This window comes from Cucumis melo, chromosome 9 (assembly GCF_025177605.1).
Source record: "Cucumis melo cultivar AY chromosome 9, USDA_Cmelo_AY_1.0, whole genome shotgun sequence".
In the NCBI taxonomy this organism is placed as follows: domain Eukaryota; kingdom Viridiplantae; phylum Streptophyta; class Magnoliopsida; order Cucurbitales; family Cucurbitaceae; genus Cucumis; species Cucumis melo.
This window is the reverse complement of record NC_066865.1, coordinates 18355194-18370786: the sequence shown is the minus strand read 5'-3', so window position 1 is coordinate 18370786 and position 15593 is coordinate 18355194. Positions and strand designations below refer to the sequence as shown.

The window sequence follows — 15593 nt, the reverse complement described above, 5'->3', positions numbered from 1 at the left end:
CATCACTAGTCTGGAAATTGTTATTCTATCGCTACTAGGAAAGGTCAACCGCGGTAGGTCTCAACATTATCGAAAGGAGTTGTGTGCTCACTTATTGGAAAAGGAGATTGTGTTAGCCACGATGCTGGTGAAAGAGAGAAATAAGGTGTCCTCCTAGGTGCACCAAAACAAGACAACAAAGCAAAGGTCGTGAAAAAAAGAGAAAAATATCATTAAGGGAGGGAATACCCATTTTTCCTAATTCAAGAACCTTGTTCTAAGAGAAGGATACAGGAAAAAATTTATATGCAAACAAGATCAGTCATTCATTAGTTGTGGATTATACCGATATAAGTATAGTCTCAAATCCTTAGAACTAACATTGAACACCACAAAAGGTTAACTAATGGCTAGGAGCCAAAGGGAAAGAATAACCATTGACAAATGGTTGACAGTTCGAAGACTTGGTCAATGGACTTGGAGTAGACCAAGTCAATGTACGCCACGGCCCCACCCAACAATGGGTAGGGCGAGACAGGCGATAGGTGCCTCGAGTTTAAAGGAGGTTAGATAAGATAAGCACCTGTATAAGAGGACATGGGACGCGACACTACAAGCAACACTAAAACAATTGTGCCAACCTTTGGGCTCTAAGCATATAGCAAACGCAAGCCAACAAGCGAGACAAGCATGCACCTGTTGTAGGGTACGTACCCAAGACGCTCACAAGGATGGTGCGCACTTGGGGAAGACGCCTAGTGGTACGAGTCATGCTTGCTCAGGGCCTGTTGCCTATGGCCGCATGCCCACTCCAATCTCATCTTCTATTATTTTCATCATATTTTAGTTTCTTAACATTTTTATTTTATTTTATTGTAAATGACATCTCGAACATTAGCATACGCAAGACTGTGTTAGTTCTTTCTTTCAAGAATGTTGCAAAAAATGTTCAGGTGCCATCAACTATCTGAATTTTGTTTGGTTGACTTATTCTCGAAGGAACAAGTGTCACACAATCACACCAAGCCGCTCACAAAAATATGTTTGTGACATCATATGGGCATTATACACCACTGAGCCACCCATGACACATAGCTTGGTGGATCCAAACCGTATTTCCGCGAGAAATACAGAAAAAGTCCAAATGTTGATACATACACAAGTTATCAATCCCAATTCTGGCCCTTGAAATTGCTTGCCTACTCCTCGATAAACCTCCACCAAGATCTATGTAGATCATCAATCATAATGGAAATTTCCTTCACAATCGCTCACAGAAGAACTAAAAGAATATTTAGTTTCACATCTTAACCTAATTTAATACTACCATATGAAAGGAAAGAAAATTTTCTGAGAATTTCCGCAAAGGAAATTCCAACCAAATTGAACGATCCCCTTGCTCACTCCCACTATTTATAACGAAAAGCCTAATGAACTCCTCAGCTAATTATTAATATGCCACACTAGTAACCATCTCGTAACCCTAATATTTTCCTAACTGGGGGTCTTACAAAGTTTTATGTATCACAATTCACAAGTTCGTAATTTTTTATAATGAGGAAAACGGGAAGTTAATTGAAATGACATAATCCTATGGTCAAAATTAAGAACTGGTTCCTCCCTCAACAGAAATCTGGGATTTCAAAAACAGATTAGATGATGTTTCCCAAAGCTCCTCGGCAAGTTTTGCATCGTATGACTGAGCAGAGGATCTGACCCTCCTACCCTTTCCACCGAAAAAGTATACCCCAGATGTTTCCTGACATTAGAAAGTTCGATCAATTCAATTGAAGATCTCAATAGAACTATTAAACATACTCTCACAAGCAGAAAAGATTCACTCACAGGTGATGCAAGGGCTGCATCCAAAATGGAGTTGACACCATCTTTAGGTAGTTGTAAAAGTCTCAGAAGCATCAATATTGTAAATGCTACCCTAGATAGATACGTAGGAACTTCTCTCATGATGTTCGTTTTGACTACTCCAGGATCCGCTACACTTCAGAAAATCAAGAATTCACATTTAACAAACAAATAAATATAAACAAAAACCAGCAGAACCATATCAGAAGCCACTAAGGCTAGTTAGTAGGGAACAAGGATAATAAAAGGCAACAAAGACAAAAGGATCCTTACTTGACAGTTAACTTATGAGATTCATTCTCTAAGGAAAGTTTTCTGTGAAGCTCATAAGAGAATAGCAGTAGGCATACTGTAAAAGAAAATGGACTTGCTTGTCAGAGTCAATAATAGTATCATAATTGCTTCTCAAAACATTAATTGCTCACATTTAGAATACTGGTAGATACTAGAACATGGATATTGATCCAATCCCCAGAAGCACTTTCCACATACAGTATCCTCGTCAACCTGAACATCGAAAACTGTAGAAACACAATGAATCCATTACTGTTATTATTGCTTTTGACTGAAACAAAGTGAAAGAATGTACATATCGTTGCACCCAAGGTTGATTATATCACAATGGTAAAATTTTCAGTGCGTTGATGAAAGATCATTCACGAACAAATCAAGCACTGAAGAGATCCTATTAGCACCGCCACTTATAATTTATAAGATATCCAGTCTCCAAGAGATGTTGAAATTCATGTCTACGTAGTTTCTCCACTAGCATTTTATTGCCAAAAAAAAACACGGTAATTAAATTGAATTGTGTGGAGCTATCATTCCAATATAGAAAATTCTTACCACATCTATGTGTAAAGGATGAGACGTTCACTATCCTAGATGGAAAAGGGCTGTTCTTCAGGAGTGGCAATAACATTTGAGTCAAAAAGAACGGACCAACATAATTTGTAGCCATCATCCTAAGAATGAGAAGTTATAAAGGTAAGACTCATTGAAAATATCTTGAAGAAATAAGGTGTAAAACGGCATAGAAATACATCAGAAAATCACATAAAACCAAAATCTTCGAAGAGAAGAACCCAATTTCAGCATATGAAGAAGCAATTGTACGTTTTAGAATAATGGAAAAGCTGGACCAAATGGATGCCAGTAATACTTCACTATCTCCTAATCCTAGTGAACAAGAGTTCATAGAGGCACGCGAGAGTATCAAAGTTTAACCAGCAGTTTTCCCATTGACTATATTTAAAACCAATCCAAAGTCAAAGATTTAATCCCCCACCCCCAACATTTGTTGTATTGAAAAAAAAGAACTATATAAACCTACCTGATATCCAATTAATTTTAAGCAAGGTTTATATTTAAGTTCCAAAGTACATACTCTTCCAATCACTGCATTATTGCATGACTAACACACTTGAACAAAGAAAGGGAACAGGGATGTAACTGGTCGTAGCCTTCTGATGTCAATCTAGAAGATGTTGCCAATATCCCGGCATTATTAACCAGAAGTTGCACTGAAGGATGCATTTTAGAGTCTTGGAGCCAAAGCTGAAGGGAATTCTTGAAATCCAAGATTGACTGAATGGATAAAAGATCGACTTGAAAAGCTTTAAGAAGAGCTTTTTCATTCTGCCTTTTTATCTCTGACATTGTCTGCAATAATGTAACCACTGAGTAGTCACGAAAATGAAGTAAAGCACATGAAATGAGGTAGGGATAAAACCAAATAAAAAACAGTTAATGAGGCAAACCTTCATTAACAAATGCCTTGATCGTCCAGCTGCAAGTAGAAGATAAAATTTTAAAACACAAGCATCAATTCTTAATTTTGTAATTTTGTAGAGAAACATTTGATTGGCTTGCATAACATTCAAGCAAAAAAAAAAATGTAAGGGTTGAGTTAATATGTTTCTCCATCATTAGAACAAGGACTTCAAAATGAAATACCAAGTCTTATTATGGTTTCCTTAATTAAACAAGAACAGCGGGATATTCAATGAAGCCCTTATAATGTTCTCATAAAATCCATTTCCCTTTTGATTCCTAATAGTTCTCCTTTTAATGATAATAGCATTATTTCTCTTACATCCCATTGGAAGGAAGAGCTTTTTGTAATTCAAGCCTTAAGGCATATTGTTTCTTTAATTTAAAACAAAAATAGAATGTTTGGTCGTGGACTCAAAGATTGACCTAAATGCATCTCAAGTAGACTTAGAAAATGGCTTAACATTTCTCCTACAGTAATGAGATTGACGTCCAAGAATATCATTAATTGTTTACATCACCTTGTCAGCTTGTGTATGGGTTGTGGGGGCTATCATTCTTATAAAAAACATTCGGGATTACTCGTCATCAGCCTGAACCCATTTCCCCACCCCATAGATTTGATATTCAAAGGACACCATAAATACAAGATTAATGGCCTGTAGAAATCTCACGCACAATTTGAGAGAGAGAGAAACCAAAAAGGTCTCCATGATAGATGAATTCGGTAGTTACAAAAATTCTGAAGTCAAAAACCCAAATTGAAGCAATTAAACCCACTGAAAAAAAAAAATTCTCTTCCTCATCCTTAAAGATTCTCCCGTCTCTTCCATCCCAAATTTCTCTGAAGGCAGCCAAGGGTGCATAGTGCATTTACCCGTAAAAATTTGGAAACGTTCTTGACTGTCCGTGTATACTCATGGCAAGTTGAAGATAAACATTCTAAAATTCAAAATGCCATTGACCATTGGCATGTCTTAAACAAACTAAAGGAGTGATATTTGAGAGTGAAAAACAGTATAAAGAAAGATAATTCAACTCTTCAGTGGAAGAGTAAGTTAAGAACTGAATTTTGTTGCCTTTTTTCTGGACCAGTAGAGAGTTAGTCCCCACAAATGTTCTACCTTCACTCAAAATCTTTAGTTTTCACAAAAGAATCTCTTGCTCAACCCACAAAAGGAAAATTCAAGGCAGTAAACAGTTTGAAGGTAAAAAATGAGACCTGAGAGCATTACAAGCCACATAATATTGTAGAAACAAAGACAGGGCCCAATAATATTTGCAATGAGCATTATTTTAATACTGCTAGATTTTAATGGTATATCAAAAAAAACCAAGATTGCAATAGAGAAAATGAATGAGATGGTAAGAGAAACCAACCAAGTACTACGTAGAAGCCACGTTTAGAAAGAGCAAGTGCGGCAGCTGCACCCAAGCCAGAAGTAGCCTACAACTTTCAAAACAAAGATGCTAAATGAATTAAAAGTGTGCGTGCAGATAGAGAGAGAGGGTTTCAAATTGAATTTCAATCAAGCATTAAAGTCACATAAAACTTTACACCCGTGATAATGCAAAGGGGCATGACAGCTTCTGAGGTGCAAGGAGAATCCCTTTCATAGGAGTAGTATATTTCAGATCTGTGATTAATAGAGAAAGAGAGAAATCTTTGAGAGAATAGCAGCAAGTAAGAATAGAGGATAGAAAGATTCCACAGCACGGCCATCCTCCAAAACTCTGTTGACCTTATAAACTGCCAAGCCTTTTTCAACTCTGTTTTCATTGAACCCATCCTCCTAAATCCTAAGTATGAGCCATCAGACATGGAAAAAAGTTAAAAGCTGGAAATGAAATTTTCCAAGATAATGTAGAATCTTGATAATCTTAGAATGCATTAAGACAGCTTACCTATAGGGCAAAGGAAAACTAACAGAACCCAAATGTACTGAAAAACAAAAGGTAACCAACTACAAGATAAATCAAGTGTTGACTTGGACTCTCCCTCTCTTGACAATTCTCTCAATCCCTAAATCACTCACCGAAATGATACTGTGCATCTTCCTCGTTCCCCCTTCCCTCTCTTTCTAACCAAATTCCATAACAAACTCCTTATATAATTACTAATACATCCCTCTAACTAATAGCATTCCCATCACGACATTATAATTTGAATACCTAAACACCATACACATAAGTATCTTAAGGTAGACAATATTTTTTATCACACTGTTGGAAGATCTATTGAGCTTAAACAAATAAAAAAACAAAGGGCCAGAAAAACAAAAATCAGAAAAGCTAACTGCCTATTTAAAAACCAGACTGAGCAGGAAGCAGTACGTTAACCAACAAACAAGTTCAACTTCTTGAAGATGAACCTAAAGCATAAGAGGGGAGAGAGAAAGAGACAGAGTGAATGAATTTGAATCGTCCATGTTAGTTCAAGCAGACACGTACACTCACGAATAAAAGAAGTGACAAGGTGAATTTCACTTTTACGAAATTATTTCCAAATATGCTAATACTCAGTCAAAAACATGGAAGTAATCAGTTCGAACTTCCACTTATTCCCGCTTTGAATTAATAAGATCGAAGCTTGAAATCACCATGTGCAGTGATGAACAAACTTAAATGAAGAAATTCAAATACCTTGAGATTGAAAGGTGTAGACTTTAAAAGAAAAACGCAGCCCCTTTCGAATCAATCGCTCGCAGGCTGTGTTTGTAAACTTTCCGAATAAACAGAATATCGAGAAGACAATCGAACTCAAATAGAAGTAGGGGTGACCCGGTTCGGCGGTTCGGTTTGGGGTCAACCGAAAATTTAAAAAAATGTATACCAAAGCGAACCGCACCACCGAATCGAATATAAGCAGTTCGGTCCGGTTTCGAAATCGGTTTCTATCTTTGGTATTTCGTCCTCTTTATCCTTCAAACCATTTAAACCAAGAATCAGCTCCTAGCCATTCCTTGGACCATCTATTTCTACTTTAGAAAATTGTATATCTCTGCCACGTTTTTCCAATCTCGTTTCTTCCTATATCCATTATGGAGATGGATGGAGCGGCGGCCGGCTACCTGAGATGGAAATGGAGATGAGCGGTGGCCGGACTGTGAAGAAATTAGAGGAGACGACAGAGATGGAGGTGACCGGGAGGCAGCTGCGGCTGGTAGTGGGTAAAGAAAAGAAAGCAGCAGACCTATATTTTTAACTGTTCGGTTCGGTTTGGTTCAAAGCAGTTTCCAAAATAGAAACCGAATCGAAATGTTTAAATTTGGTTTTCAACTATTTTGAGACACAACAAATAGCTTTTTTATTTTTTATATAAATCGATTCGGTTCGGTTTTGACAATCAATTCGTTTTTTGGTTCGCGATTAATAGGTTTTGTCACCTAAAATTACCACTTTTGAAAAATTGTTTAAAAATGTTTTCCTAAAATATTAAAAATTTTCAATTTATCGAATTTTTTTATTTTGGGTTTAAACATATAACTTGATTCTATAATTTTTCAATTATTCTCAAATCTTAAAAAATTTATAATCATGATTCATATTAGCAAAATTGTCCGATAAAACCTAAAAATTGGATTATTTTAGACTTTTTTTTATTCATTTAAAATGAATTGACATCAACCAAATTTTCTATCCTGTCAAATTTTGTATAAAAATGTTGTAAATAAGAGTTTTATGGTAATCTTCTCAACACATAAATTAGATAAAATATTTGAGAAGAAATTGTATAAAAGAAGTAGATTGGAAAAAATTATAGAAGAAAAATTAGTAAATTTGAAAACTGTCATAAATCAATATTTTCGATAAAAAAATTAATTAGTTATATTAATGTATATATATTTTACTGTAATTAAGTCTATCTTAGAAGATATTATCTTATTTTGTATGATTTTGTATTATTTGTTACCTTTCTTACCTCATAGAACTTGTATTTATTTCCCTTTCTCCTTGATGTAAACACACAAAAAAAAAAACATCTCAATAATACTCTTACATGGTATCAGAGCCAAAGTTAACCTAGGTTACTGTTCAAACCGCCGCCGCAGCAACTCATCCGACGCCCGCGTTCGCCACCGCCGACACCCATCCGTCGCCCGCGTTGTCTCTACTCCTTCCAGATCTGTGAAGCCGAGCCAGTCCGTGCTAGTACGAGCCGATCTCCGAGAAACCCACTCCCAGTCAAACAGTCTCTGACCTCTGTCGACGCTCCGATCTCCGTGGAAGCCGAAAGCCAAAACCCAGTCTGTGCTAGTACGAGCCGATCTCCGAGAAACCCACTCCCAGTCAAACAGTCTCTGACCTCCGTCGACGCTCCAATCTCCGTGGAAGCCGAAAGCCGAAACCCACTCCACCAGATCTCTTCGCGTTTCGTCTTCGCCGTCTCCTCACAGACCCGAAAGCCGAGCGTGCGACGCCGTCTCCTCACCCGAAAGCCGAGCGTGCTCTCCATCTCCGTGAAGACCCGAATCCGAAACCCGCTCCATCTCTTGCTTTCCTTACGCCGAAAATCGACCCGAAAACATCTCCTGTTACCCGAACCCGAACCCAGCCCCAACGCGCGCCCAGTCACGCCGAAAACCGACCCGAAACCATCTCCTGTTACCCGACCCGAACCCAGCCCCAACGCGCGCCCAGTCACCCTAACCCGAACCCGCCCCCAGCCCAATCTGAAACCCGACCCGAAAATCCCTTTTTTTTATTTATTTAATTATTGTCGTTCGCTGACTTGGTTTATTCTTGTGATTAGATGGAGAAAAGTGAAATTGCTCGTCCAATTAGCACAATTCTTGATGGTTCTAATTATATTACATGAGCCAATCAAATAAAAAATTTCTTAATTGGACGAAAATTATGGCGTATTGTCACAGGTGATATTGCCAAACCGACCAAACAAGACAAGGAAGATGATGGAAAATTTATCGAACGCCTTGAAGAATAGGACAGTAAAAATCATCAGATTATCACCTGGCTTAGTAACACATCAATTCCTGCTATCCATACACAATTTGATGCTTTTGAAAATGCTAAGGAGTTATGGGATTTTCTGTCTACATGATTTAAGTCCGTCGGATTAGCGCACTACTATCAGTTGCATAATAATCTTGTTAATCTTAATCAAGAAGCTGGACAATCAGTCAATGAGTATCTAGCCGTGCTTCAACCTATATGGACTCAACTTGATCAAGCTAAAATCAGTAAAAATCATCTTCGTCTTATTAAAGTCCTTATGGGACTTCGTCCAGAATATGAATCTGTCAGGGCTGCCTTGTTGCACCGCAGTCCCTTGCCCTCATTGGATGCTGCTATCCAAGAAATATTATTTGAAGAAATACGTCTTGGCATCAATCTCTCTAAACATTCCGATGTTGTTCTTGCCAGCACTTATTCCCCACCTGGAGCATCAAGCACATTTTGTAAGAATTGTAAGCTCACTGGTCATAAATTTATTGATTGTCCTAAAATAGAATGCAGGTACTGCCATAAACCAGGTCATATTCTGGATAATTGTCCCATAAAACCACATCAACCTCGAAGCTATTCTACAAGAGCAAAGAACTTCACTAAACCCAGGAACTCCTCTGTTGTTGCTGCTACTTTAGATAATCCCACCACCCCCCAGTTTCAGATAAGTGATCTCCAAAGTTTGCTAAATCAGTTAATTTCATCATCTTCCTCTGCACTTGTCGTCTCATCAGGTAATCGATGGCTTCTTGACTCTGCCTGTTGCAATCATATGACATCTAATTATTCTCTTATGAACATTCCTAGTCCTGCTAAATCTTTACCTCCCATTTATGCTGCTGATGGCAATTGTATGAATATCACACACATTGGCACTGTTAATACTCCCAGTATGAATCTTCCCCATACTTACTGTGTCCCAAACTTAACCTTTAATCTTGTATCTGTTGGTCAATTGTGTGACCTTGGCTTAACTGTCACTTTTTCTCCCAATGGTTGTCAGGTTCAGGATCCGCAGACGGGACAGACGATTGGGACGGGTCGCAAAGTGGGAAGATTGTTTGAGCTCCTATCACTTCAGGTCCCTTCTCCTTCCTCCATTTCTGCCCCTGTCACTGATTCTGATACATATCAGTGGCATCTTCGTCTTGGTCATGCCTCTCCAGAAAAGTTGCGTCATTTAATTTCTATTAACCATTTAAACAGTACTACCAAGTTTGTCCCCTTTAATTGTTTAAATTGCAAACTTGCTAAGCAACCTGCTTTGTCTTTTTCTACATCCACTTCTATATCTGATAAACCTTTTGATTTAATCCATTCTGACATTTGGGGCCCTGCCCCTACCTCCACTGTCCATGGTTATCACTATTATGTTTTATTTATTGATGACTTCTCTCGATTTACATGGATTTATTTTCTCAAACACCGTTCTGAATTATCTCGCACTTATATTGAGTTTGCTAATATGATCCGCACCCAATTCTCTTGTCCCATCAAAACCCTTCGCACCGACAATGCCTTGGAGTATAAAGACTCCACTCTTTTATCTTTTCTCTCCCAACAGGGCACTCTTGTTCAGCGCTCCTGCCCCCACACTTCTCAACAAAATGGACGAGTCGAGCGCAAACATCGCCACATTCTTGACTCAGTACGTGCCTTTCTTCTTTCTGCCTCATGCCCTGAGAAATTCTAGGGTGAAGCAGCTCTTACATCCGTCTACTTTATCAATCGTCTTCCTTCCTCCGTTCTTCAGAACATCTCTCCATTCGAAAAACTATATGGTACTCCTCCCAACTATTCTAATCTTAAAACCTTCGGTTGTGCTTGCTTTGTTCTTCTGCATCCTCATGAATACACTAAACTTGAACCACGTGCCCGCCTCTGTTGTTTTCTTGGCTATGGCACAGAACATAAAGGTTTTCATTGTTGGGATTCCCTTTCCAATAGACTTCGTATATCTCGCCGTGTCACATTTTGGGAGCATACTATGTTCTCTCGTTTGTCCTCCTTCCACACCTCCTTCTCTAGTCCTCAACCTTTCTTCACTGACACATCTATTGACCTTTTTCCTCCCTCTGAGTCCCCTCTTGGTAATGAGCTTGCTCAATCTGCACCTACTTCGGCAATCTCGGACCAATCGTCCATCCCTGATGACAGTCCTGAACCTACTCCAGACACCCCTCCTCGTCGTTCTACTCGGGTAAGGGAACCTCCTATTCACCTCCAAGATTATCACTGTTTTTCCACTATTATTTCTCTTGTTGAACTTACCTCTTATCAAGAGGCTAGTACTGACCCTTTATGGCAGAAAGCGATGAATGATGAATTACAGGCTCTTGAAAAGACGCATACTTGGGACTATGTTGACTTACCTCCTGGTAAAAGACCCATTGGCTGTAAATGGATCTACAAAATCAAGACTCACTCTGATGATACTATTGAGCGATATAAGGCTCGTCTTGTAGCAAAAGGGTATTCCCAAGAATATGGTATTGACTATGAAGAAACATTTGCTCCTGTGGCTCGAATGACGTCTGTTCGCAGTTTATTAGCTGTTTCTGCTGCCAAGCAGTGGCCTCTTTTTCAGATGGATGTTAAAAATGCTTTTCTTAATGGGACTCTTTCTGAAGAAGTGTATATGAAGCCACCTCCTGGTACTTTTACTCCTCCTCACAAGGTATGTCTCTTGCGTCGCGCTCTATATGGCCTCAAACAGGCTCCACAAGCTTGGTTTGCCACATTTAGCTCTACCATCACTCAACTTGGTTTTACTTTTAGTCCTCATGACACTGCACTCTTTACTCACCACACACCCCAGGGAATTGTTCTCCTTCTTCTCTATGTTGATGACATGATTATCACTGGTAATGATCCACAAGCCATATCTGATCTTCAACATTACCTTGGTCAACATTTTGAAATGAAAGACCTTGGATCTCTCAACTACTTTCTTGGCCTTGAAGTCTCTCGCCGCTCAGACGAGTATTTACTGTCCTAAGCTAAATATGCCTCTGATCTTTTAGCTCGCTCAGGAATCACTGACTCTAACACCGCTTCAACGCCGTTAGATCCCAATGTTCATTTGACCCCTTATGATGGTGTTCCTCTTAAAGATGTCAGTTTGTATCGGCAACTAGTTGGCAGTCTCATCTATCTCACAGTGACTCGCCCAGACATTGCATATGTTGTTCACATTGTTAGCCAATTTATGGCTGCTCCTCGAACCATCCATTTTACTGCCGTACTACGTATCCTTCGCTATATCAAAGGAACTTTGGGGCATGGACTTCAGTTTTCTTCTCAATCCTCTCTTGTATTATCTGGCTATTCTGATGCAGATTGGGCTGGAGATCCCACTGATCGGCGTTCTACAACAGGCTACTGCTTCTACTTAGGCGATTCTCTCATTTCTTGGCGTAGTAAGAAACAAAGTATTGTCTCTCGTTCTAGTACTGAATCAGAATATCGTGCTCTTGCTGATACTACCGCTGAACTGTTATGGCTTCGTTGGCTTCTTGTTGATATGGGTGTTCCCCAGCAAGGTCCCACTCTCCTTTATTGTGATAATCGTAGTGCCATCCAAATTGCCCACAATGATGTTTTTCATGAGCGTACAAAGCACATTGAAAATGATTGTCACTTCATTCGTCATCATCTCTTGAGTAACACTCTTCTTTTGCAACCTGTCTCCACCACTGAGCAACCAGCTGATATCTTCACCAAAGCCTTACCATCTACTCGCTTCAATCACTTGCGTACCAAACTCAAGCTGACAGCTACTCTGCCACCTTGAGTTTGAGGGAGGGTATTAATGTATATATATTTTACTGTAATTAAGAAGATATTATCTTATTTTGTATGATTTTGTATTATTTGTTACCTTTCTTACCTCATAGAACTTGTATTTATTTCCCTTTCTCCTTGATGTAAACACACAAAAAAAAAACATCTCAATAATACTCTTACAAGTTAAGATATAGTAAGAATTGTTAATCACAAGATCATCTACACCAAAAATAAGTCAAAAATTTGTTATATTTAAAGAAAATCTCAAGTGGTCGATCCGTTCGGAATGGTTTGAAAAAAGATATTTAAACGATTTTTAAAATGGGTTAATTTTACTATACCATTTAAAAAAAAGCTTATTTTTGGCCATTTTTTCAATAACTTTGGAAATTATTTTTATGCCCCACCCATTAAATACAATATAAATAAAATTTTCATAATTATTTCTTCAAATTATATTTTATAGAAAAACTTGTTCAATATTGACAAATACATTTGGCAACGTTTAGTAAAATTGTAGGCTTCAAACGAGTTGATGTTTTTTGTTTTCAATTATATCACTTCTAAATTTTATCTACCGATTTAATTGTGTGAGTGCTAATGTCTTGAGATGATTTTTGTAATTGGAGTCGATAAGAATTATTCTATGATTACAATAATTTTTTACATACCAAAAGTCTATTTTTCCTTTAAACTTGAGTTTTTCACTTTAATTTTTGTGTTCCTATATCTTGTTAGTTTCCGTTATTTTTTATGTTTATTCATTCAATAATAGTGGAAGGTTTTTCCAATAAGTGTTATCAAAGCTAGATTCAAATATCTCTTGAATTTATGAATATGTTATGTAATTGTAGATTGTCTCTAAACTTTCACATCATAAAGATATTTATTGAAATGGACTACGGTATTATGAATAGTGTGAATTGTTCAATATTTATAGATTTACTAAGAATAAAGTAGATATGTATAACTTTTATAAGTACGATGAACCCTGATGGAATGAGATTTGGTGGAATAATCAACTTCAATTCGTGGCAAGTTTAATGTGTTAATACAACATACGTTGAACAAGGTCTTGGAGGAATACGTTCAAGTAATAATATAAAATGTCTATAGGATATAGATAAGATTGGGTGTCATATCCTAATTTGATGGCATTATGAATATATCTCACTTTGTAATTAATGCAAATGATTTGATCCAAATCTCTAATGTCAAGACATGTGCAAAAAGTTTGTATAAGACTAAACCGCAAAATAATTGAAGAGAATAATATTTCAACAAATGATCATATGTATCTCAATTTTAACTCTAAGTGAGTTATGAACAAACCCATGAGGGATGTCCAAAGACACTAACTCAATATATCTGCCACTTTAGGGAATTGACCAAATAAGGATGGAGATTGAAAAGGTAATTTCACAAGAGGGAATTCAACTCTTCCATATAAGGAAAGTAGATGAGTAGTTCTCATTAGATGTTTACTTTAAAACTTGAACAATGGGCTCATCCCATCATGGACTCAAGGAAGACTTGGTTTATAACTGGACTATAAACAAAACTTTCATTAAAGGATAAGCGCTACATTAAAAGATAAAAGTAATTACAAGAGAAAAGTAGACTTTTGACCCAAATTTATAAACAACTCGTGAATGATAGACTTGTTTGTAATAATTATATCTATAGACACAAATTATTATACAATGTATAAGAGTGCAACTACAAGTCTTAGTAGCATATAGTTAATGAATGAAGATTCATTAATTAAAAAGTTTAGTTAATTAATGTTGTATTATTGAAGCTTATAATTTTTAAGTCTCATTGCTTATCAACATGAATCATAGAGATTGAAATAAAACATTTAAATTTATTGAATTCGTACTATTAATATAAGAATTAATCTATTATGAAAGATTATTATAAAACTAATTTGAATGAGATTCAAATTTAAAACTTTATAGTTGAAAAAAGTGAATTATTCGAATATGATTTCTAATACCTCATTAAGTTTCTGATGATTATATATTTTAATTTTAATTTGAGATATTAAAATACATATTAAAATATCAATATAAATAATTAGAGTTACCCCAATTAGGTTTTATAAATAGCTCCCAAAACCACTTTGTAGTTTGTGTTCTCCCAATTCCTTCAACTATTTCAAGGAGGCTCCAATATGATTTTCTTATGTTTCAGCCCATTTAATTTATATTGCTTTGTTGTGGTCTTATTCGATAGGCGTTTGCAAGACAAGGAAAAAAAATTATGATAATAGGGTCAATGTTACTACATTTTTTAAATTATAAAAATAGTAAATTTAAAAGCGGATAATCCTCTTATATATCTAATTACTTGTCGTATTTGTAATATATACACAAAAAAAAAGTGCTATGTACTGCCTTTTTCTATATTTTTTTTTATCATTTAATGCAATTTTCCTTTAATTAAATAAGAAATCACAACATTCTTTTGTTCTTCTTAACTTTGTCATACTACATAATTGGTAGAAATCATCATGTGGCATATCTGTAAGTGTCTAGTCATTATACTATTGATAATTATTTCTTATGATTTGAAGGTTGTAGATGATATCTATGAACTAATATCAATGATAGACAATGAGAGAAGTATAACAATTTCTATCACTAGTAGACACTTCTTTTTAATTTTGTCGTGAGATTCATTATATATCATACTTGTAACTATCTTATTCTCATCTTTAGTATAAGTGGTAATTAAGTTCTATCAACATGAACATCATATGATATATAGTCTTTTGTTCATATTCACTTCAAACTTAAATACACCTCAAATAAAACAATATCTTGGAAAATAGTCGATGCCGTCAATTTTATAAAATTTAAGAGTAGTTGATTGTCAATAAGCAGAATAAGAAATTATACAGAAGTAGTTTTACGAGATTTAGATTATATACATCTCTTTTGTTTTATAGTTAGACAATCTTATCTAAACTTGCTATTTCCACTCGGTTTTGATGAACAAACTCAAGTTAATCTTTTTTCAAACATGAAATCATGAAGAAACTCGAAAAATAAGTCTGAAACCGTGATCTCTGTGCCCAGTTTTGTCACAATTGATGATTGGTTTGAAGATAGAAAATTAGTGTTTGAAGATGGAGTAGCTTCAAGATGAAGAGGAATTATTGTCTTAATAAAAGTGAGAATTCGATGTTGAGGAAGCTAGACCTTCTTGAGTAAGGTTCC

The 15593-nt window shown here is 36.5% G+C and overlaps 1 protein-coding gene across 4 annotated transcripts; it reads right to left on the bottom strand.

The window, feature by feature from the left end:
* Positions 1-1453: 1453 nt before the first annotated feature.
* Positions 1454-6372, bottom strand: LOC103503643 (uncharacterized). 4 transcript variants are annotated; one of them, XM_051090334.1, is made up of 11 exons: positions 6259-6372; positions 5358-5415; positions 5174-5252; positions 4996-5062; positions 3603-3631; positions 3296-3504; positions 2689-2807; positions 2268-2363; positions 2116-2191; positions 1825-1978; positions 1454-1738 (listed from the first exon to the last, which is right to left on the bottom strand). In XM_051090334.1, the coding sequence occupies exons 2-11, from the start codon at positions 5402-5404 to the stop codon at positions 1583-1585; spliced, it is 1032 nt and encodes a 343-aa protein (XP_050946291.1). In that variant the 5' UTR covers positions 5405-5415; positions 6259-6372; the 3' UTR covers positions 1454-1582. The 4 variants fall into 4 exon arrangements, with proteins under 4 accessions (XP_050946291.1, XP_016898875.1, XP_050946290.1 ...); XM_017043386.2 differs by having other exon boundaries at positions 5174-5415; XM_051090333.1 differs by lacking the exon at positions 6259-6372 and adding an exon at positions 5950-6030 and having other exon boundaries at positions 5174-5415.
* Positions 6373-15593: the final 9221 nt, after the last annotated feature.